At 40.0% G+C, this 23,213-nt stretch overlaps 1 protein-coding gene across 1 annotated transcript in view; it reads left to right on the forward strand.

Annotated features, from left to right (window-relative positions):
- Positions 1-715: 715 nt before the first annotated feature.
- DOK7 (docking protein 7) overlaps positions 716-23,213 on the forward strand; it is a 64,177-nt gene continuing 41,679 nt past the window's right edge. The window contains exons 1-6 of the mRNA XM_005148513.3: positions 716-769; positions 919-964; positions 3,215-3,445; positions 7,219-7,419; positions 13,967-14,086; positions 21,792-21,899. Of these exons, the coding sequence (XP_005148570.2) occupies positions 716-769; positions 919-964; positions 3,215-3,445; positions 7,219-7,419; positions 13,967-14,086; positions 21,792-21,899 (760 nt within the window). The remainder of the gene's footprint in view (positions 770-918; positions 965-3,214; positions 3,446-7,218; positions 7,420-13,966; positions 14,087-21,791; positions 21,900-23,213) is intronic.

The raw sequence follows: 23,213 nt of genomic DNA on the forward strand, positions 1-23,213 counted from the left end.
TTGTTATCTTGTGACAGTTGCGTTGCAAAGAAAAGGGGGGGGAAAAGGGAGTATTTTTATCCGGGGTAGTTGGCTGCATGTCTCCTGGAAGGCGAGGGGAGCAGTAATTACGGGTTTTGAAAGAGGAATTTGGGCATTGTAAGGGGATTGGGGGGAAAGGGGTGTTTCGGCCCCTCGGCGCCAGGTCCCGCTCCGCGGAGGCAGAGGGAGCACAGATCCGGTCCGGGCTTTCCCACCGCCCCCAGCCGCCGGGCTGCTCAGCGGTCAGCGGCAAAGCCCGGAGTGGTGTTAGGGCGGAGGAGTGGGGTCGGGCTCCTGCCTGGGGTCGCACCCGAGGATATCGGCGGGGCGGCCGTCGAGGGGCTGTGGATCTCCGGGTGCGCCCCTTGTACTTCCCTCTACCGACACCCTACAGGAAAAATAGTCATGATTAATTAACCCCCAATATCGCAATACAATACACGAATAAAGAACAAGGGAAAAACTTCCCGGGACCCCCTCTCCCTTCATCCAGAAGCCTCCCCGTCCCCTGCCCACCCCACTGCCCGGTGGGGCCGGGGGCGCCGAGGAGGGCAGAGCCGCGCTGGCCGCTCGCCCGCGTCGCTCCCTGTGCCTATGCGGGGACCTAATAAAGCTATTTTGAAAGTGACCCCTGGTCCAGAGCGCGGGGAGGGAGCAGCGAGCCGGGCGCAGCTGTCCGGAATCATGACTGAAGATGACGGATTCCGTGCTGGTGGAGGGTCACGTCAAGTTGAGAGATGGAAAAAAGGTCCCTGCTCGCAGCGCCCCTTCGGCCCGGCCCCGCGGCGGGTTGGGGCCGGGGGTCCCCCACCGACAACCCCTTCCTCAGGAAGGGAGAGAGCCCGCTCTTCCCTCCTCCGGCCCTGGCTAACCCTTTCCTTTTGCCTCTCGTTACAGTGGAAGAGTAGGTGGCTGGTGCTGCGCAAGCCCTCCCCGGTGGCAGGTAAGAGGGGGCCCGTCCCGGGGGAGGGAAGGCAGGTGCCGGGGTGTCCTTCCTTCCCCCGCCCGCGGTTGGGGGCCCCGAGGGCAGGGAGCTCACAGGGCTCCCTTCGAGGTTCGCAGCCGCCGGAGATCACCCTCGACGGGGCTCCCCTCAAGCCGTAGCTGCTCTTTCCTCTTGTTTTTTGCCTTATTTAATCGGGGGAGCGGGCAGTAAATTATCTGGCAACGAACCAGGTGGACAAAAATAGGAGGCGGCTACTGCCGGAGCCCCCCGGAGCCACCGCGCCCAGCGCCCGGTGTAACGTTGTCCCTCGGGCAGCCAGTGGTGCCCGGGTGTCGGGTTTGAGTAGTTTAATACCAGGCGCCGACTAAAACCAGCGGGAAAGGTGGCTTCTCAAGGCACAGCTCTTTTGGTTTGGATCCCGTTTATTCTTCAGGGTGATTGGTGGCTGTAAAAAAAGCTGGCATTGTAAGCTCGGTAGGTATTTTTGATCGGTGTTTTGACATAAAATATCACTTAGATTTAAAAATAAAATGACATTTTGAATTTAAAAAAAAAAAAAACGAAAAAAAAGAAAAAGAAAAAAAATCGCTTCCCTGCTTCTGAAGGGGAAATTGAAAATGTTATTCAGAGCTGATGTTTTATTGCTGGAGAAGCAAAAGTAGGTCTCAGGTTTCCCTAACTGTTCCTAACAGAGAAAACGTTTGGGCTTGAAAGTGTATGTTTTCCACATAGCAAATGTGAATCTGCATTGCTGCAGAATGGATTAAGGCACCTTCTCTAGGTTGTTGCTGGTAGGCTAAAGATTTCTTAGTAATTGAAGGTCTTCAGACATAACTTGCTGTACTTGAGTCGTTACAGTTGCGTGTTAGTGTCTTAAATGTCTGTGTCTTAACTGGCTGTGTTAAACTTCCCCACATCTGTAGATCCTAGAGCTAGTATCTAGACATGTGAACACAGGCCTGGATTTCTAAGTAAGACAAGTTCGAAGGGGGAAAATGAGGGAATTTGCTTTGAAACCTTACTGGCTGCTCCTGTGGCTTATTCCTCAAGAACAGTATTTTATCCTAGCTAAATTAGCCAGGTTTACCAGAAAAGCTTCCAGTGATTTGCTTCTCTTGTCTGTAAACTGTAGCTGTTCTTTCTTCAGACACACAACTGTACTGCAGAATGCTTGAATCTTATCATTGCAGCTGTTTTTGCTAACAGGTGGATGAAAACAGTTGTTAGGCAATGCAGAGCTCTGCTTTAGCTAGCAGAGGGTTCAGTCTTTCAGTCATTTTTCACCTCTTTGGAGATACGCACATCCTTTGCCAGGCTGAGGGTGCAGGGCACCTCGCCAGGGCTTGGAGCACCACACCCCAGCATTCATCACATGGTGCACAGGAGGCCTTTTCCTTATGGTATGCAGGGGAGCTTAAGCTGGGGATGGAGCAGCTTTGATACTGGTCATTAATTGCACAACCAAGTGCTATGTGATAGGAAGGGGGAAGAGGAGAGCTTTAGTTAGAAGTGCAAAAGTTAGGGGAGGCCTCTCCCCTTTTTCTTGTCTTTTGGGGTTGCTTCTGAAATGTGCGTTTCCCATGGGACCATGGCGCTTGAATTGCTGCGTAGTTACAGCGTAATAAACACCTCTAGGAAGGGGTTAAACCCAAATGGTGACACAGGAAAATACTTTACTTTCAAAAAGGTGTGGCACATAATGGTTATTTAGCAATGGCTACTGTGTAGCATTAAAGTAGGAAACTTGAGCTGACACCAACAGTCTGGCAGCGCAGTCTGCTCGCCATTTAGTAGGTGAGTAATCTGTGAACTACTGTGAGAATTTCATTTGTGGTTCAGCATGTTCTGGTGGAAATACGGATGACACCAGCCTCTTGGTCTTTAGTGTTGGTAACGTGAACAGCTAGCGTAGTGTAACTTCTGGTGCTCAGAACTGAATGAGTCCCACACTCCAGACTGTCTGAGAAACCACTGGATTGTTGGAAAGTAAAACAGGGAAGGTATTTTACTTGCCTGCTTACATTTGAGCCTGCAGATTACCCTTGAAATATGCCTTGAATGTTTGCTCCCTAAAAGCAGGGACTGCAAACTACCTGAGGATGGGGTGGGAAAAGGAAATTGAGTTCTTGCACTGACAAGATTAGACTGACCCTGAGTTTGTAAGCCACCGTTGTATTGAAGAACACTGAGAAATGTGTTATGTTCTATATTCTGCCTCATCGTCTCTGACAGTTTTGCTTCTTTTAGACTGTTTGCTCATGCTTGTGTACAAGGATAAATCTGAACGAGCGAAAGGGCATAAGGAGAGGAGCAGCATGACCTTAGAAGACATCTGTGGCTTGGATCCTGGGCTCCCCTATGAGGGCTTGAATCACACGCTTGCAATCATCTGTCTCTCTCAAGTTGTGATGCTGGGATTTGAGAACAAGGAAACAATGTATGCATGGGATGTACGAATCCGCTACAGTCTGGGGGAAGGTAACCTTTGTCTTACTGTGCTTTGTTTTTATGTTCTGGGGGAAAAAAAAGGCAAACAAAAACATAGCTAAAATGCAAACAATGAAGTATAGTCAAGGAAAAGACTGTCTCTCATTTGAGAGTGAAGAGACTAGTCTTCCCTTTACATCTTAAAGCAAGCCTCCCTTATGGTAGGTTTTGGTACTAACAGCTAACTGTGGGAGCATTGAGGTTTTGATTTTGGCACTGAAAGTGTGTGGCTTTGAAGCAAAGTGATCAGACTTCTATTTCTGGTCCTGCAATTTGCTTAGGGATTTTGACAGCAGGTTTCAGAGGGAGACCAAATTAAGAAGAGGAGAGTCCTGAGTTGCACTTGGCTAGTTTAATCCTAGTTTTCTGAGCTGCCTGCTAGGTGTTGTATTTATAATGCTTATTACTGCTGGTGTCCCCTTTCAGGAAGAGGCATCTTGCAATAAGGACTGTCATCAAGCACAATCTTTCCTAGCTTCAATCTTATGCATCCTTTGATTTTATTTACTTGGTTAGCAGCTCTAAAATGTACAATGGTGAACAAAGACTGATAATGTTGGTAATCCGCAGTATATGTCTTATGTTTGTTTAGTCATAACTAGGGAAGGAGGGTAGGTGTAGGGAAGATGCACATTAGCCATCTTAATCATTTGTTACATATGCTTTGCCATCTGTTGCATTGCTGGACTCCTTCCTTTGCAGTACATACATAGAAAGATGGTGGGAATTTTTCAGTAATGAAATATAGAAGTATCGCAAGAGAGATGTATGGGTGAACCCCTTGGAGCTGTCAAATATGAAGCCTTGCATAAGGGGAAAGGTTAGAGATAGTTTCTGAACGAGTAGCTGGAGTAGTTGATACACTTTGATGGAGCTGTGTTGTGTTCTGGTTCTGTTTCTTTACTGAATTTAGGATCTAGTTACAGCATACACTTGTCCTAAAATCTGAAGAATTTGAATTAGAAAGGGCAGGTCTGGCTTTCATGATCTTGCACTGATGCAGTGGTGGGATGGAGAGAGTATTTAATCTGTCAGGTTGTGATAGGAGGAAGTGTAGCAGCAGCAAAGATGTTTGCTTTTTGTTTTTAAAGGAAGGTGAGGTGGCAATACAGTCTATGGGATGTTGATATGTGTAGCCATGAAGTAAAGATGTAGTGGAAGAGAACATGCATGGAGGTGAAGAAATGAAGAAAGAAACCAAGTATAATTGGTTGAATTGGCAATAATTTGTAGAACATCAATTTCAAAAAAACTTAGGGGAAGAAGGACAGAACAGAGTACAGAAATTTGTTTCAGGATTTCATCTCTGAGTGCAGGTTATGTTAGGAGAAAGAAGCCAAATTAAAGTGAGTCTGGTTTGAGTAGGAAGAAACAGAAAAGAATGGAATCTTAGATAAAGAGAGGATGGTGACTGGTGTTTTTTCTTGAAGCATAGTAAGGTTGCCTTTGCATGCCTTGGAAGTAAGGTTGCTGGATGATAAAAATAGACCATGGACAGATGACCTCAGAGTCTGGGAAGCAAAAAAAAAAAAGAGAGGGAAAGGAGTAAAGGAGTTGTTCCTGTTCTTGAATGAAGACCACAGAATGGAGGCATTTGCACTGGGGTTACTTGTGGTTTCCATCTGTTTTTAGCAGATGAGGTGGATGTTATTCCTGGAATAAAAGAACTAGTATTAGACAAAACACTGGGATTAAGCAAGTTGAGGTACAGGTCAGGTGTGAGAAGAGTGATTGAATCCAAACTCCTTCTGAGGAAGTTAGCATACTGCAGGTCAGTGATTAGCTGTGGTGAGCTAAAAGAAATTAGGAGCTTAAAAAGTACCTTTTATTCATGGTCATATTCAGCTTTTTATCTTATTCATTATTTTTTCAGAGGAGAAGTAGATGGCTGGAACTAACTGAAAAAAAATCCTGTTTACAAAGAAAGCAGCATATGGCAAAAGCTTCATGTCCAGATCTGGTTTTTTTTCTTGACTTTGGCTTTAGATTTGTATATGCAGTTTCTTTTAATGTTGGTATAGAATCTGAGCTGCAGCTCTTTGTTTTTAGCAGCTGTTGTAACTTGCAACTGATTGTGTGAAGAGTGTACTTCATTCCTCATTTATGAGGCAGAAAGAATACTGATGCTTCTGCTCCTGTGGTTTAATTGCCAGTGAAGTGCTGAGCAGAGGGGTTGGAAATTATATCAGATTCCTTACTGAATGTAAGCCATCATGATGGTTTTGATATCTTTTTCATAGTTTATGTTTAAGCAGGTTGTGTAACAACTGTGTGCCCAAAAGGGGACATCGTGTGACTACTGATTTGCTCCCTAGCAATACTACTGGCAAAGCTGTAAGTAGAGCTGTGGTTAGTTAGATCTATCTCTGTCTCCTTGCACATTTCACTCGAATGACTTTGCGGCTAATTCTGCTGGAGCCTTAGGGAACTTATCTAATGCACGTCATAGATGAGGAGTTGACTTACAGCTAAGATGGTAACTAAGAATGTAGCAAGTGTTTAGATGAGAAGCAAGACTCAGACCTAGCTGAAATTCATGATGCTGGAAGGCAAGAAAGAAGGAAGAGTGCTTGTAAGAAGTGAGACTACCTGGAAGTTTACCCTGTAGATTTCACAGGCAGGTAGCTGTTTGTATGATCTCTGAAGGATAACCAAAAGCTAAATCTTTGTCCTTCTTGATAAATGCTCCACTGAAAGCCTCTGAAAATGTAACAGTCCTCATGCTTCTCTGTAACAAGACATACTTTTGTTTTTCTCTTTATTGTTTAATTACAAGAGAAAAGAAACTAGAGGAGTAGGGGAGGCCAGAAGAGTTGTTTGAGAATTAAGTGCCTGCTCACTGAAATTGCTCCTTTTGAAACACTGTGATATTTGAGCCCTTGAAGTGTACCCAATAGCTTATAATTCAGAATGCAACAGCTCTGGAGGAGAAGGTGGGAGACCAGCCTAGAGCAGTTGTTACTTTAGGCAAAGACTCTTGCAATATTGAGGATATTGGAGTTGGGATTTGAATATGAATTTTGTAAACTTAGATGAGACGGGTATTTCCTTTTCTTCTCCAGTTTTTTGAAGTTTAGGCTGTGAAATACGAAGAATTAACTGACATCTAACAGTGCTTATTACCTATGAATCACCTACTTTCCCAGTAATTTTAAATGTCTGGGCATCTACCATTACCAACTCCCAAAAGATTCAAAGGTGGGAAAATGTAATTTTTCCCCATTTTATTGCTAGGAAGGAATGAAGCTGTTTATTACAGGCTGCAAATGAGTCAGTGACAGAGCTCTGGTTAGAACTTGCCTACTACTTTGAGCCTTGGCTTTTGGGCTTCTTGGGCACTGTGTTACATGTGTGTGTGCATGCACTTAGGAAAGGAGGGGCACGGGCTGTTTAGAGAAGGAGGCAGAAAGAAACCCATGTGGTGATGCAAGGATGGAAGAGGTAACTGAAGTGTGGGCTGGATAACTAACTAATTTGAGATGGGGAATAGCCTGAGTTAGGATAAATTAATACTTTTATGTATATATATATATATATAATTTGCTCTTTTCCAGTCCCAAACTGGCATAATAGAGAGTAATGAGTTTATAGCTACTCAGATGGGGCTGTCTGGGCTCTGCTTAGAATCTTTATGCTAGAGCCTCCTGGTGTGGGCAGGGGTTGGTCCACATACCACAGATGAATAGACTGACTTATATCACATAAGCCATGGTACCTTCCTTCTGTTTTCCATTGTAATATTCTTTTTCTTCCTTATCTGATAGTTCATAGATTTCAAGTTTTTGTAGCACCTGGCACTAAACTGGAGAGCGGGCCTGCTACCCTCCATTTCTGCAATGACATTCTCGTCCTTGTAAAAGATGTTCCTCCTAGTGTCATGGGGCAATGGAAGCTTTCAGATCTGCGTCGGTATGGAGCTGTCCCAAATGGATTCATCTTTGAAGGGGGTACCAGGTGCGGCTTCTGTAAGTACAAGTGGAACTTGTCTTCTAAAAGATGTTTGAATCTTCATGTAGAAATGTAAATGCTAGTCTCATTCCAAGTGGAGATTACAGAACCAGCTGTGCTGCTTTGACTTACAGGCAGCTTCTTACCAGAGAGTCTGTTGTACTGAGCAAGTTTCTGCAGGCTTCAACCCTGATGTTCAGTAAAAATGTGACTATGTGGAATCCTGACTGAACACTGCCTTGTGGCTCTTCAGGTGTTCAGCCACCTATTGCTCTTGAACACAGAGCAAAAATAAGGGAATGAAATGTTATGGCTTGTGTCATGCAAAACATAAAGAAAAATGGTTTAATGTTCATATCCTTAAATTGTGATCTATTATTTTGTTGTTTCCAGAGGGAAAATGATACAGAGTTTTGGGGTTACAGGCGGCATCAAGGCTCTCATTGTTAAAGGCAAATGTCTAAATCCCGTAGAGGACTTCTAGCTCTCAAAAGTTAGGAACTTCAGTCTGTTCCTTTCCCTGTTAGTAGGTTTGTCACTTTATGGGACCATGAGATTTATGGGGTCTAAATGAAAGCAAGCAAGCAAGCTGAAGCTAATTTCTGTACCCTAATAGCTAAGATATATATTTAGAGATGGAATAATTTCTTGCTCCAATGTCCGGTTTAGCTCGGGCTCTCACTTCAGATAAACACAAAGAATAATGCAAGAGTTGAAAAGGAAAGATAATTAGTGCCTTGGTATAAATCATATAAATCATTAGAAAACAAGGTTTTAACTTCAAAAGTCTGAAGCCAGGCTGAATTGATGAGCTCTGAGTTTTGAGTGGTTATGCAGATTGCCTGTGTAGATGTAAAATTGCTTGATTTACATACTGAAATGTGGAAATAATGAATTTCTTCAATTACCAAACTGAAAAAGTAAAAGGCCTAAGAATCCAAAGATATTTTGCTGTGGGACTTGTGGCCAAATTTAGGGAAGATGGTAATGAAATTTATTGTAAGGGTGGTGAGGTACTGGAAGGGGTTGCCCAGGGAGGTTGTGAATGCTCTGTCCCTGGCAGTGCTCAAGGCCAGGTTGGACAACTTAAACATCAGAGGCTTAGACTGGATTTAAGGAAGAAATTCTTTACTGTTAGGGTGGTGAGGTACTGGAATGGGTTGCCCAGGGAGGTTGTGAATGCTCCATCCCTGGCAGTGTTCAAGGACAGGTTGGATGAACCCTTGGGTGATGTGGTTTAGTGTGAGGTGTCCCTGCTCATGGCAGGGGGGTTGGAACTGGATGATCTTGAGGTCCTTTCCAACCCTAAGTATTCTGTGATTTTATGATTCTATGAAATTATTTTGACTGTTTTACCCTAGGGGGTTTTATTTTGTTGGGCAAAAATTACAGACCTGAGTTACAAAGATTGTAAGTATAGACTCAACTGTTATATCCTGATTCCTGATTTAAGACACTTGTTTTCAATGTGGAAGATTTGGGTTCAAATCTTTCCCTGCCTGATTCAGAGGTTAGAGTTAAAGAAGGGTTTCCACTATTTGAAGGAATGTGTTATAGCTTGTGAGAAAGCAAATCAGTTTTCTCTTAAAAAAGAAAAATGGATCTCCAGCTTGGCTTTGCATTTGTCATCATAACCCTTTCAGCCTGGCACTTCAGCCAGTCTTCAGTCCACTCCACTGTTCTCTTATCTGGTCTGTACTTGATCTGTCTGTCAACGAATATATTATAGGAGATGGTGCTGAATTCCTTGCCAAAGTCAGTGAACAATCTGCATCCACCAAACCAGTCATTTTATCAGACTGTCTGGCTGGTTAGGCATTATCTCCCTTTTGTAAATACATACTGGCCAGTCCTGTTCAGCACCTTGGAAATGGACACATATTTCTATTACTTTCTATTGGTGAAACTATATTTTTGCACACATTCTTCCTGTGAAACTCTGAACACGGAGGATTAGTAAAGTGGAGTTTTAAATGCCACTGTAATAAATACCATACTAAAAGGAACTGATAATCTTGTGGTTGGATTGCCTTTCCTCTCCATAAAAATACCCTGAAGCCCCAAACAGAAGCACAGCTTACTTGTGGATATTTCTGTGGTAGAAGTCATATCTTAACGGATATGAAATCTATTTTAGCTTTCTATTCCTTGCTTCTTCACTAGATTTTTCATAAGTATAAAATGCTTAATTATATTTATAATTAGCTGCTCAGTATAGGTTTTGTACCACTCCAAAAGGTTTGGTGCTCAATCCAGACAGAAGAAAACCATCTGAGATTATGCTGAGATTTCAAACATTAAACTAGGTGCATTTTCAAGACATTTAACACTAATTTACTCTTAAATAGGAAAAAGAGCATTTACATTTTGAGCTTGTCTTAACATCAAAATTGTACTGATAGAGATCAGAAAATACTTCTGCTCCTGACAGCTGCAAATTTGGCTCTCTCTGCCCCCACCTCCTCTAGCTGCAGCTCAGTCACACATACTATTTGCAAAAAAGCCTGGTACCTGAGCCTAGGAACTAATTGAGAGGTTTACTTAGAGGAATGGGCTGGAAAAAAGGAGCCTTTCACTTTCCTAAGTTGCTAGCTCAGTTGGAGTGCACTGCTCTCAATTACACAGACCAGTTGCCAGGAGAATCTTGACTTGGAGGTTAGTGTGAAAAAATTCAAGTAGGGTAATAAAAGGGCATGTTAACACTGTGAGAATTCAGGCTCGCTAATGTTCAAGTACTTCAGTATTAGCTTCCATTAGCAATTTGAAGCTGCCTCATATTTTCTAACAGCATCTCCTAGAAGAGAGGAACTTGGAGGACCCGTTGTGCCCTTTGAAGGAGCAAATGATGCTGCTGCTATTTGCAGGACAAGCAGGATTATTTCTGTGATTTTTTAAATTAAATTAGGTGCTTTCTGCTTTCTGAGACTTCTGCAAGTGGCTCTTAAAAGTCATTCTGAAATAGTGGAAGTGGTTAAAAGCATATCTGAAAGGGCCAAAGGAGGAGACAAGAAAACCTATAACGAATGGGAATTTATTTGAAAATAAGAAGCAGTCAAAGTGGTTGAACTGGAGCAATGTCTGAATTTATTGAAAGATTCTGGGCTGCATAGGTTAAAATTTCTCTTTATGTGCAGGTATTTTTCTTTATGTTACCTAGGCCTACTGCAAGCAGCAGATATTCTTATCTTCTTTTTAGTAGTCATGGCCACTAATAGGAACACCAGCTGTAATTTTAACCAGACAGAAGAGCTGCCCGAGATACCTTTTCAAGGGGGGTTGCATGAGGCCAGGATTGAGAGATTCTGGTTTGACAACATGATGATTATCATGAACTGAACTGCCATGGTTTGAACTTGTCCTGTAGCTAAAAGACTTCAAGCTTTAGCATTGCCTGGCACCTGTTAGGAGGAATAATTCATGGGAATGGACTGACTCTTTCTCCCTGCTTTCCCACACAGTACAGATTTTGAAGGAATTTTTGGTTATTGTGTCTTTTGACAATGTGTTTGCCTATGGGTTTGCTTTTTTAATATGATGAATTAAAACGAACCATTAACAAGTTTTAATAATACTTGAAAGTTTTATGAAATTGGCAACTTCTCTTGAATGTTTGTGAGACTGTACAATGCTTTACTGCTGACTGCCACAGAGGCTTAGTGTTTCAGCCTTATGCAAGTGGTTGCAGGCTGCTTTTCACCAAGTGTCTTATCCTATGATGAGAGTGAGTGAGTGAGATCTTTGGTCTAGTAAACAGCTGCATGGTATTACAGTGATGCATACCACATATTCCTTGGCTCCCAAATGCTTCTGCACCAAATCTGTTCCAGCACATGATTGATATGTCTAATTTCTAGTAAGAAAGCAGAAATGTAACTGATGGATTTTATATATGCTTTTAAAATATAGTTAAGCTTTACCTATTCATATGTATTTTACAAGGACCCTCAAGCTTCTTTCTCTTGCAACCTAGTTCTGCCTAGCAAAACAAGAATGAGGATGTTGCCTGTGAGTTGATCAGCAATTGTGGTGATCATGTGAATAATAAATCTACAAATAAATACTTTATGCATGTGTGTATATTGGATTTGTATCCATGTGCACATGTGCATTCACTGTTTGCACTAGTTTATAAACCCATCACTTTTCTTCTTGGGATTTCCAAATATATGATAGTTCTTTGCAGAAATCATCCCTTGAGTTAAGCAGCCATCTTGTATGTACACATTTACTTTTTTGTTTCCATTAAAGTCAAAAGCTTGTATAGCCCCTTAGGAGTTTAAGTAAGACTTTTGACAATAGTGATAAAAGAACAAAGTGGTCCAGATGTACTCTTTATGACAGAAATATGTAAGGAATGTTCTTTTCCTGAGTGTTCACATGGATATGTAGGATTCTGCTGAATTATCAAGCCACACAGCATATCACAGCCCTTGAGACACGAACGTCCTCTGTCATGTCGTCTCTATATCTTGCTTACTTATTGCACATGGAATGGGAAGGTCATATTCAGAGTCCATCAAAGCCATGTGCTGCCCTGTTGCCTCAAGGCAGGCATGGCTTCTGGCATCAGTGTGATTCATAGGGGAGGAGTCATACCATCTAGAATTAGGCAAACTGGTTTCCCTAGACTCCCTCTACTCTGTGAAGGGAGGAGAAGGCAGCTCAAAGGAAGAACTGAATTTCAAATCATTCCTGAATACATACTTTGCACTTAGCTTTTTCTAATTCAGTGTTCTCTGGTTCTTTGGCATCTCTTGGGCAGGTGAAATGGGACAAGACTGAGAGTGAGTCACCACCAGAAACATTCATACCTGTCAGACTGCTCGATTACTGTTGTAATCTCCTAGGTCTTTGATCCTGAAACCAGGGCATGTATATGCACCATGAGGAAAAGTGGGGCAAACTTGTTTTTAAAAGCAATACTGAGAAACAATGCCAGAGAAGTGCAGAGTTAACCAGGTTTTACTCCGGTTTACATTTCATGATCTTGTGTGTGCTCGTCTTTTCAACCGCCTAAACATACCTCAACAGTTTAATATTTGTCTATTCTGAGCTTCAAGTAATACATTTGAGACCTTGTTCTCTAGAAATGATTGGCAAGCCAGCCCTTAAGTGTAAATTTAACTTTTACCAGACTGCTAAATTTCCAGCAGTTCATCAAATGAAATAAACTGTTTCAAGAACAGGATTTCCATTTTTTCAGCTGAAGTTTTGTTCAGTAAGATCTGAAGAGGAATCCGATGTGGTGGAGTGAGAAATCAAGTTACTAAGATGCTCCTAACAATGTTGTCTTGAACAGATTTAAGCAGAGCAGACAAAGATGGGACATAAATTAAGAATGACAAAAAGACAGTTGATCAGACTATGCTTTTCCTAGAGTGGTCAGTTTGCAGCTTGCTGGTTATATCTAATTTACTAAAATAATTATTTTGGTTTGTGGTCTACTCTTTACTATCCCCTTTGTTTGAATCCATAGCCCTTCGTCAGGTAATCAAAAGTGGATCCATTGCTTAAGTAAAATATGAATATCCTGTTGGATACAACAGGGCATATGCATGGAAAACGATGGGGCTACAGGCATTCTGGTCAAGACCAGCTCTGCTCCTTGGACTAAAATTGGCAAGAAAGCATACACAACTCAGAATTAGATAGAGACATGCAGAAGAGAAATTTATGTCCAGATTAGTGGCCCAGTTCCCTAACAAAGTGATAAACAAAAGCCATCTGCAGATATGAGATTTGCTATTGTGGTTTTCTTGTGTGCATGGGTGGTCTTTTGCCTGATGTTTTAAGATTTACTTTTTAATTTCCTCATATGAGTAATATTTGGACTGGCAATTCTGAAACTGTTCTGTGGAACACTAGATTCTAGTCTTGTGTGTTGTCCATGTAGCCATATATCATGCAGCTCAGAACTTGTTTGTTTACTCAGTGATTCTCATTCTAATTTTGCTTGGGGCTATTCTTAATGAATGGAAAGCAAAATATCAGAATAGAGCAAAGGGTAAAGATCTGATGACAACCTGTGGGGTTGTGTTACATTCTGTTAATAATAGACACATAAGACTTAGTCTAGGAAAATTTATACTATAATCCAGCAATATAACCAAATCCTAATTCATTGGGATATAAAAAGCTGCTGTCCATTAAAACTGGGTAAAAGTAAAAATACCTTGGTTCATTTTGATCAACACACTTCAAGTACTCCTGACTATTGCATAACTAAGATTTGTTCTACAAAATTTTAAGGATATAGAAGAATAAAAGACTCAGATAGGTATTGAGAATATAGCTTGTATTTCAGCATTGCTGTAAGTGCCTGAATCTCAGAAAATTAGTGTAAAAGATTAGGTAGCTATTGAATTTAAGTGTATGTTTGTGATATAGTACATGTGTGCTGACCCGAGTTTCTTTTCTTTTTATATCTTTCCTTTGGATAATGTCTTGTTGATGTCTTTTCATGGCTTGCACTTAATACTGTGCTATATTGTAAATAGTATCATCTAAATATATTTCTAATGTGTCAAAGTGAAAAACACATATTTATGTTGTGCTTTCTTGCAGGGGCTGGTGTTTTTTTCCTTTCTTGTGCTGAAGGAGAGCAGATCAGCTTTCTGTTCGACTGTATCGTCCGTGGCATCTCCCCGACGAAGGGCCCTTTTGGTTTGCGTCCAGTCCTACCAGGTTAATATAGGAAGTATAGAGTAACTGAGCGAAGTAGGAACTTGCCATGTCTAGCACTTTATTGTTGTGATTGTAAGAACAGCTTGCAGACCCTAAGGGCGTAGAAAGTGCAAAGTGGTTTTCATTCCGAAATGTCGCAGTATAGATTTATCAGTTGAATGTACCCAGTCCCCCCCCAGTGCTCTGGCTCATTCATATTCCTGGTGATACTGTTAACTTTAGACTTCTCTTATTTAGCAGTACTAAAATGTGGCACTTTGGATTGAAAGGAGCACTAACCTCTAGTTTTAAATTTACATAGCTTAACTTGGATCCATGTCTGCATTACTATTTTGGTAGTTTAATGGAAAACTAATTTGTAGGACATTTTGAATTAATCTGAAACATTTAGAATAAAGTCTTGCCAACCTCAGAAACCTTTCAGGCCTCCACATCACATTTCAGTTTTGCAGCTTGAGTTTCTTTTCTGATGTGCAAGGACTAAATTCCTTTTCCTATTTCATGGTAAATGCTGCATGTACTGTAATGTCTAGAGGGGGAATCTGATGGCATCACAGTAAGCCCTGTTGCCTTTTGACTTTAGCAGATGAAGAAATACAGTATTGAGTCAGAATGACTGTGTCAAACAGGGCAAGAATGTCAAAATGAGAGTACAGAAAAATATCTGTGAATTGTCAGTGGATTATAGTGGGAATAGGCAGCAAGAATGGTGAAGGATGAGGTGGGATTTGTGGGAAATACTTATTTTTCGTATGTGTTAGATATTTAACAGGAGTTTGTCAGGGTTTTAATAATTTTATAAGATTAAGATCATTGCAGGAAGGAAACATGATGGGAAAAATTAGATCTGGATGCAAAGCCTGTAAAAATAATTATGAAAAGTTAGTTAAGCAAAATGCAAGGCTCAGTTCATTTCTTTCCCATACTTGTAACACCAAAGTAAATAAAGTAAGCATAGTAGTAGGCAATAAAACCTCATTCTTATATGATGAGCTGCGTTTGCATTCAAGTAAGTGGAGTAGTTAAAAAAGCAAACAACAAAAACCCAAGGACAGAAACCTAAAAGAGCAGCACAGATACTTAAAGCTCTGATATTGATCATGTTTTTCTGTGTATCTGAAAATGTATTACACATATACAACTTTTAAATTTTTCATTTAACAAAAATTTGCCTAGAAAAATTAAGCCTGCAAGTAACTATTCTGTTGTCTTTTATTATTATTTTTAAAATTTTAATTTTAGATGGCATGTTCTTTGAAAAATCTTTTTTCAGAGGCATGTAGAGATAAATGTGCTTTCATATCTTGGTTATCAACTCTGGCATTTGTGGGTTATTATACATAGCCACATACTACATCCCCTTTCCTCTTTACAATCTCTGACCTCACTGAAGTGCATCAAGTGGATTTGGAATATCCTGGGTGTGATTTGGTGGTTTTTGTAAGCAAAACCCTCTTTTCTGAAGTCTTTTTCATTTGTCTTCTGTGCTTGATGGACTTGCTCCTAAAATGAGGTGAAGATAGACTCAGCCACTTGATTTCACTTTGTTTCCCTGACAGGAAACACTTTGTTTTACTGGCAGGAGCAGTATTCTGTAGGGAACTGTGCTCACATTCTTACAGACTCCTTTTTCCAAACTACTTTGACCTCTGTAAGTTACATTTCCTTGTATCTTTACCTTGTCTCCCCTAGTTTGTCATTACCCCCCTGTATATATCCCTTCACAGAAAATTTGTATTTAAATTCTCCTTCATTTATTAATCCCATGCAGAAGCTTGCACAGAGCTGTTTAAGGCATATGCAAGTGTACAATAGTAGTGAATCATCCATAAAGTAATTTTCCTTACGAGTTATGCTATTACACAGAATGTAGTGTATTGCTTGAAAAGGTCAGGTCTCTACCAGCTACATACTGCATCTGGCAAGAGTATTGAAATTTGCCTAACCTTTTGAAAAGGTTAGTTATTAAATAGATTAATCATCTGCACACCTCTGGTAACTAGATCAAAACTCAGTGTTATTCACACTTACTGCAGAGCAGAATGCTACAGAACCTCAACTAGTCTTTAATACGTACAGTGTTCTGCTTTTGTGTAATTCAAAAGCTTTTGTAGGAAGCGGTCTTCTCTCCACAGTTTGCTGTTTGAATTTGGCTTCTTGTTGTTGCCTGTACCTTTCCAACTAAAACATGAAATATGCTTGAGTAGCTCGTAGGTATTTTCAGGAAAGGAAAAAAAAACCCAGCTGTACAGAGAAAATAATGTAATGTGGTGAAAAAATGTCACATTGATGGTGTCCTTGGACACCAGTGTACACAACACAGTTATAATCTAGTGAGGTTAGTCAACATCTGCTTACTCTGTCTTTGCAAGAAGGGTAATTAATTAACCCAGTGGCTTCATATACGAACGGCTCAACCATATAGTTAAATAGAGTGCTGAAATATTCAAGTGTTAGCATGAAATTAATAGGAAATGGTCAAGACAGGTTTGAAGCAAGACTAAAAAATGACCAGTTTTCTTACTTTTACTTGCCTAAGTGATTCTTTAAACAAATGCAAAATGCACAATATCCAAAAGGAGTTTGTAAACTGCAAGTGGAAGGGATGTTTACTCGGGTAAAATATTCATATCTTTTCTGGATTGTAGTTTTGAGAAATATACTTACTCCTGTAAAATTTGGTGTAACATAGATACATGAACACTGTATGTATTTCATTATGTAATGTATCAAATATGTAATGAAAATACTGTGCAGTGGAATTTAAACTTGACTGATTATTGAAAGCTATCAAAACCTGGTCTAATCTCTCATAGCTGACCTGCTTTAAGCAACGGTTTAGACTAGAGAACTCCTGACATCCCTTCCAACCTGAATTAGTCTTTTTCTTCTTGGGAATGGTATAAAATGATTATGAATATTCTCATGACAAAAAGATTTCTATTATGTGTACATCTAAAATAAAATGGAGAAGGAAAAGAACTTTAGATGTGTTACAATATACTACTGTGTGGTGCTTATTTGGGGAGTTCATTAATTCTGCCAAATTGTAATTATAATTCTGCCAAATTTCTGCCAAAATACTCCCATTGGGACCACCATTAGCAGGTTGGAGATTTTTGGTTGTTAAAGGCTGCATGATCAGGTCTCAAATTTAAGACATATGGCATTGAGTGGAAAATCAAAGGTAGTGTAGGTATCCATAGATGTTTTTAGGCAGTGTAGAGTTTTAAATAAAGGATTCCAATGAGTGGCAGGATGTGTTTGAATGGCTTGTTTTCCCCAGCTACTAGTTGGAAGATATTGGCTACTTGCCTAAGTCTCTTTTTCTTTTGAGAAGATATTTAGAAACCAGACCAGAGAATTTCATGTTCTTGTCTTGACAGAAGTCTAAGTATTGCCATAGTCATGAACACTGATTGCATAGTTTGCAATCTATACTGAATTTGCATGCGTGTTATCTGACAAATGTTTGTGTATCTGATGTGTGTTGAACTCCTTCTTTTTGTTAGCAAAATTCATCTTGAACACCAAACATGAACACAGCAAACACCCAGCAGGCAATCAGTGATATTTTTGATTAATGGCTAGAGCAGTGCTCTCTAAATCTAAGGCTATAGGACAGTCTAGTCCTGCAGGCTGGAAAAGACCCCAAGTGTAATCATGGTAGTCTGGATGCTCTTTCTTAATTCTGGAAGCTTTTTCAGGCTGCTTTGTGACCAACTGGAGTGTGCAGTGCTGCTTGCTGAGTATCTACCTGATGCGCTTTCTTTTTGTTGAAGCTTGATATACCTTTGGCCATTTCCAGACAGTTCTGTGGCTGCCTTCTGCAGTATCTGCACCAAGTGAATCCTCCTCAAGCTTTTAGGACATCTTTTTATTCCTACATCTCACAAAGTGTGGATATGTTAGCATGAAGGTGAGGGTCCAGGCCTGATTTGCAAATGTGCCTACAGTTACAAAGATAGAAAGAAAGGACAGATGTTCAACCTAGCTTATCTAACTTTGTTTAATGAAGTAATTAAGCAATGTTGCATTTTAAAGATGCATATAAAGAGTATCTTGGGTAGTTGCTGACTTAACTTGATGCAACACATTTTTTCCTGACAGGTGCTTACTAAACAACCCTGGTGCTTTGAATTACTGTGACACTTTACTTGTATGTTACCAAAGTATCCAAAATCTCCCACGATGAGCAGCTGATGTGGCTATAATGAATATCCACCAACGTAACATAAAAATAAAATCACCATCAAAAGCATTTTAGGTCCAGCCACACTTGATGTAATCCTTCCCCTTTGTCCCTAAAGCAGCAAATCCTTAAGAAGATTTCAGTGAATGTTTCAAATGAAAGATGTTTTTTCATAGCAAGGGATCTATTTTTCTTTAGAAAATGATAACACACTTTCTTAATTGAAAGACCTGAATCTTATTGTATAAATTCCATGGGAGTAAATCACATTATAGGATACGTTTGTGAAGAGTTTGGGAAATTAAGGTACTAATTACATCAGAGTTGGAGCTATTGCAGGATGTTGTGTAGGAAGAAGCTGTCTGAACTTCCTTGGACAGCTGTCTTGGTGCCGGTCACACTGCTTCTACCCTCCTGAGTTAGTAATATAGTGAATTACTATGCAGTTATTTAGAGGCTTTGTATTGTGCATGCAGAAGTTATGAGATGATGCCAACAAATCCAACTTTACCACTGAAAGCCTCCTCGCTTTTATGATTTTTTAGGCCATATTCCTACCCTCATGTGACAGGAGGTGTTAGGTTGTATACCCTCTAGTAAGGACTGGTCTTTAAAAAGTGGCTGCCCGTGACTTCAGTTCTTAGTCTGATCTTGTGTCAGAACCTTCTGATTAGTGCTTGGTAGTCTGTAACCAAAAATATTTGTATAAGAATATGATGCTTCTGGGAAATAGTACTGTGTGTTCTCCATAATAGGGGCCTTGCTTATTAGCAGAGAAGATTCAGGGCAAACCAAAGATTTTGGAAAGACTGATGGACAATTATTTTTAACATCTGCCTAAGATTTAAAGTCTATATGTGTTTGGCAGGTTTTGAAGCTGTTTCTCTAGGTATTTCCTAGTATTTGTTGAGAAAGGGTTTTTCTAATTGATATTGCACAAAACTGGGAAATGAGAGGTCAGCACACAACTAAGGACCTAATTTTATATCCACCATTTATACATAGACAGTCTTTAAGGGAAAGTTTGACTAGAAAAATTATCAGTCCTGTTGGACAGGCAGTATGCCTAGAGATTACATATTGTTGGGTGAAATGTCTTGTGTTCTGTAGCTGTGTAGCTAATAGGGAATGTGGCTTCTAGAAGCAATTAAATACGTGAAATACGAACTTACTGATTTGCTTCAACTTCCCTCCTACCTTCCCATCTTGTATTTTTGCAAGATCCGTTGTTTGACAAGGTCTTTTTAGACATATCTCTTGCTGTCTGTAAGATGGATATCAGTTACTAAAAACCCAATAGTTGTGTATGTGCCCTAGTAATGTTCCTAAAATCTATATTTATCAAATAATCATATTCTGAGGAAAGTGGAATGATCTTTCCTACTGACAGGTTTTGCTGTGGGAAGAGTTAGGGTCTGTTGCATCTTGGTTAGGCTAATTTGCTGATCTGTTGTGCCAACTTTCTATTCAAAGTGCTCATAGAACATCTTTGTTGAACCCTTCTGGACATAAAGGCATTTAACTTGATATAGCAGAGTAGCTGGAACAGAGGACATTAAAAAATAGATTCAAGCAGCAGCCTGTACTGCGGTATGCTACAGAGCAGATCCTTGCATGGACCTGTCTGGGTTGCACCATAGGTACTGGTGGCCAAGTCATGTATTTTTCTTTGGCAAAGGCCCATATAGAAACATTGGGGGTTTTGTTTGTGTAAGCTTAAACAGTTTTGTCAAGTAAGTTAAGTAAGTTATACAAGTTTCAACTAGTCAGTGTTTATTATGAATTGTATTGCAATGGAAATAAGAATGAAGATCTAACAACTTAAGCCATATCAAACAGTCCTCTTTTCTGTTCTTTAATTTTGGAAGGTATCAGACACTGAAATCAAGCACTGTTTGAGCTGGGACACACAGAGGTCACAGACTCTGTTTGTCACATGCATTGTTGCCTTGTCCCTGTTAGGCCATCTTTGATTTCCAACATATGCTGCTATAGGAGGACTGTTTGTGTGTATGGCTTGTCCTGCTCATCTTACCCAGATTGCTGACTGCTAAAGATGGAAACCCCCTTTACATGGGAAAGAAAGTTCAGCATTGTCACTTCTGTTCCTGTGACACACTTGGATCTGTCCAGGGCAGATCAGAAAGTGAAATACAGTTAGGGAGCAGAGTTGTGTCAGCTTGTTTCTCAGGTAGTTAATAATTTAGGGAGTCCCATGGAGCTTCAGCTCACCTGGTAGTGCTCCTTCCCCTGACTGTGAGGTTGATTTGACTGCTGTGTTGACATCAAACCCAAGTATTTTAAAACTGAAAGACCCAGAATGATTTTTTTTTTATCTTTCATAATTTCAGCTGTTTCTTGTCTTACTAACTCAACCACAGCAATGTATAGCCTTTTAATCCTTTTTCCCCCTCTTATTAAATGATTCAATAATTAAATGTTTTTGTGGTATGCTACTGCTACTCAGTTGATCAGATATACAAGAGCAGCAGTTGTGAGGAAGCTAACCTGTTTTATGTCATTAATTACTTTCTCTATGTAATTAAAAGAGCTACTGAAACTCCTGATGCTGAACAAGTTAGCAGACCATACCCTACATGACGCATGTCCCAGTGCTGTTTGAAGAAATCTGTAATCTCTTGGGATAATGGTTATTATTATTTCCAACATCTGGTTTTATTGTTGTATCTGGCTAGAAACAAAATGGTTTAGAGAAAACTGGCCTGTTTCACTGGTGGAAGTTCTTCCACATTCTGTTGAACTTTTGGTCTTTCTGTTAGAATACAATGAGCCTTCTTCAGTGAAGTAGTTTCAGCTGGAATGGCAAACTCACTGAAATGTATGGGAAAATCCCTTATAGTATGTTTTAGGAGTGTTTTTTGTATTCAACATGAAGACAAAGAACCACCAGGCTACTTATTTATTTCATCTCTGACTTCTGAACTTAATGACCTGAACATCAAACTTGAAAGCAATGTCATTGTAAATAAGTGATCTGGATTGGAAGGTATCAGATGGTTTAATCACTATGACTCTTGAGTTTATGATGTAGATTTGTAAATTTGTAGGATGAAAAATTTGGTCTTTCTTGATGATAAAATTCCCAAGGAGTTCAGTGAAGTCAGGACACATTTTACAGGTCACATACTAGTTTTCAGCTCCTTTAGACCTGCTGGTTGCTAATTTTCTCTGTAGCTGTTGCCTTTGGTGCTGTGATCTTCAGGGTTCTTTCTCTGGTGGTAACTCTTACAGACATTGGGCATAACCTCTGAAAGTGTCTTTGATACTTAAAATTATTACTTATTATGTAGCATTTCTCCAGGATGTGCTTGAAAGCAGATTGTCCCATACATTTTCCAATCAACATTTTCCCTTCCTCTGGTAGAAGATCAAACATGAGAACATAAGAATAGCATTCTTATCCAACATAAGTCTTCTTTTTTTCTTTCTTTCTTTTTATATATTTTCTATGTTTCTTGTCTTTTATTTACTTTTTTCTGTTTCCTTTTAAAGATCCAAGTCCAAATCCTGCCTATTCAGAAGAAAGATTGGCTCATGAAGCTTTGCAATTAGAAAAGCGCTTGAGCTTGCTGTCCCATACAAGTCGCCAGGGCAGCGGAGGTAAGCAATATCTTTAACTGAATAAAAATAAACGGTGTTCCTTCCTCCCCAGGTTTTAGAAATGACCACACGTATATAATTATAAAAAGCTGAGCTTAAAAGAAAAAATAATAGAAAATGGTCAAGATATTTGATTTGGCTGCTGTTGCTTGTGGGGTGGTTCTTTAACAGAATTGTCTGCAGTCCATTGATGTAGACTGGAGTTTTTCAACTGAGCAGAGTGAGTTTTGGATCACATGTTATTAAAACAGGAAAATCCATTAGTTTGCTGAATCTTACTGAATTTGTGCATGTGTAACTTTCAAAGAACTGTCTGTGTCAAGTTTGATACCTGCTTAAGTACTGGACTCACACTACCTTTTGAGATGGACTGACTTGTGTAGTTCAAACATCAGGCTTACAGCAGATTTCATTGTGAAACTTAGGACTCCCGTGCTTTGGCTATAAACGCTACTATTCTTGCTCTTTGTGGTGCTGTCTGTGCATATTCCTTTTGGAGTGGTTTATACATCAAAATAGAATTGGTGAAAGGGTGGATGCCCTGAATTGCTATTCGAATTGTTTAAAGCAGAAGTTAGATCCCCAAAGCATCTGCTTGCTCTTGGCTCTAAAGCCTATGAACATGAAAACAGCCCTGGAAAGATCCTCAGGCACTTACTGTGCCTCTGTACACATCCATGGCTACTTTACTCTTGACCCTGCTGTATAATGTGGTTTGTGACTAAATTACACTGAGACTTCCTGAGGTTTTTCTTGGTTAGCACATAACTACTAGACTTGACTCGATTAATGGAAAACAAATGAGACTTGATAGAGAAGTATGTTAGGCCGGTTGGTTGGTTCTGTTTGTTTTGTTTCTTTGTTTTTTGTTTTGTTTGGTGGTTTTGTTTTTTGTTGTTTTTTTGTTTGTTTGTTTGTTTTTAATTTGGTCATTCTGGTTAGAAAACATGGCCCAGTTTCAAATACACTCTCCTAAGAATGGTATAAGCCTCAGAGAATGAGGATCCTATAGTTTTTATACTCTGGTCTTTGAGTTTGCCATAGGAAAATGAAATAGTTGTGTTTGTGGGATATATCATAACACTGAGACTGTCCCTGTAGGTTTGGTAGGAAAACATTTGCCTGAATCTGAAGACAAAGACTCTGCCACTGTCTTGGGGAACATCTAGCTCTACAGAATTAGACAGAATTAGAGCATTTTCTTCAAGACTATGGGAGAGCATCCCTTCCAGAGCTCTGAAGTGTCTAAAATATTTTTCTAAGAGAAGTGAGATCAAATAAATTCAACAATCTTATTTTTTAAATGAAAAGAGA

The sequence above is a fragment of the Melopsittacus undulatus genome, chromosome 7 (assembly GCF_012275295.1).
Source record: "Melopsittacus undulatus isolate bMelUnd1 chromosome 7, bMelUnd1.mat.Z, whole genome shotgun sequence".
NCBI lineage: Eukaryota > Metazoa > Chordata > Aves > Psittaciformes > Psittaculidae > Melopsittacus > Melopsittacus undulatus.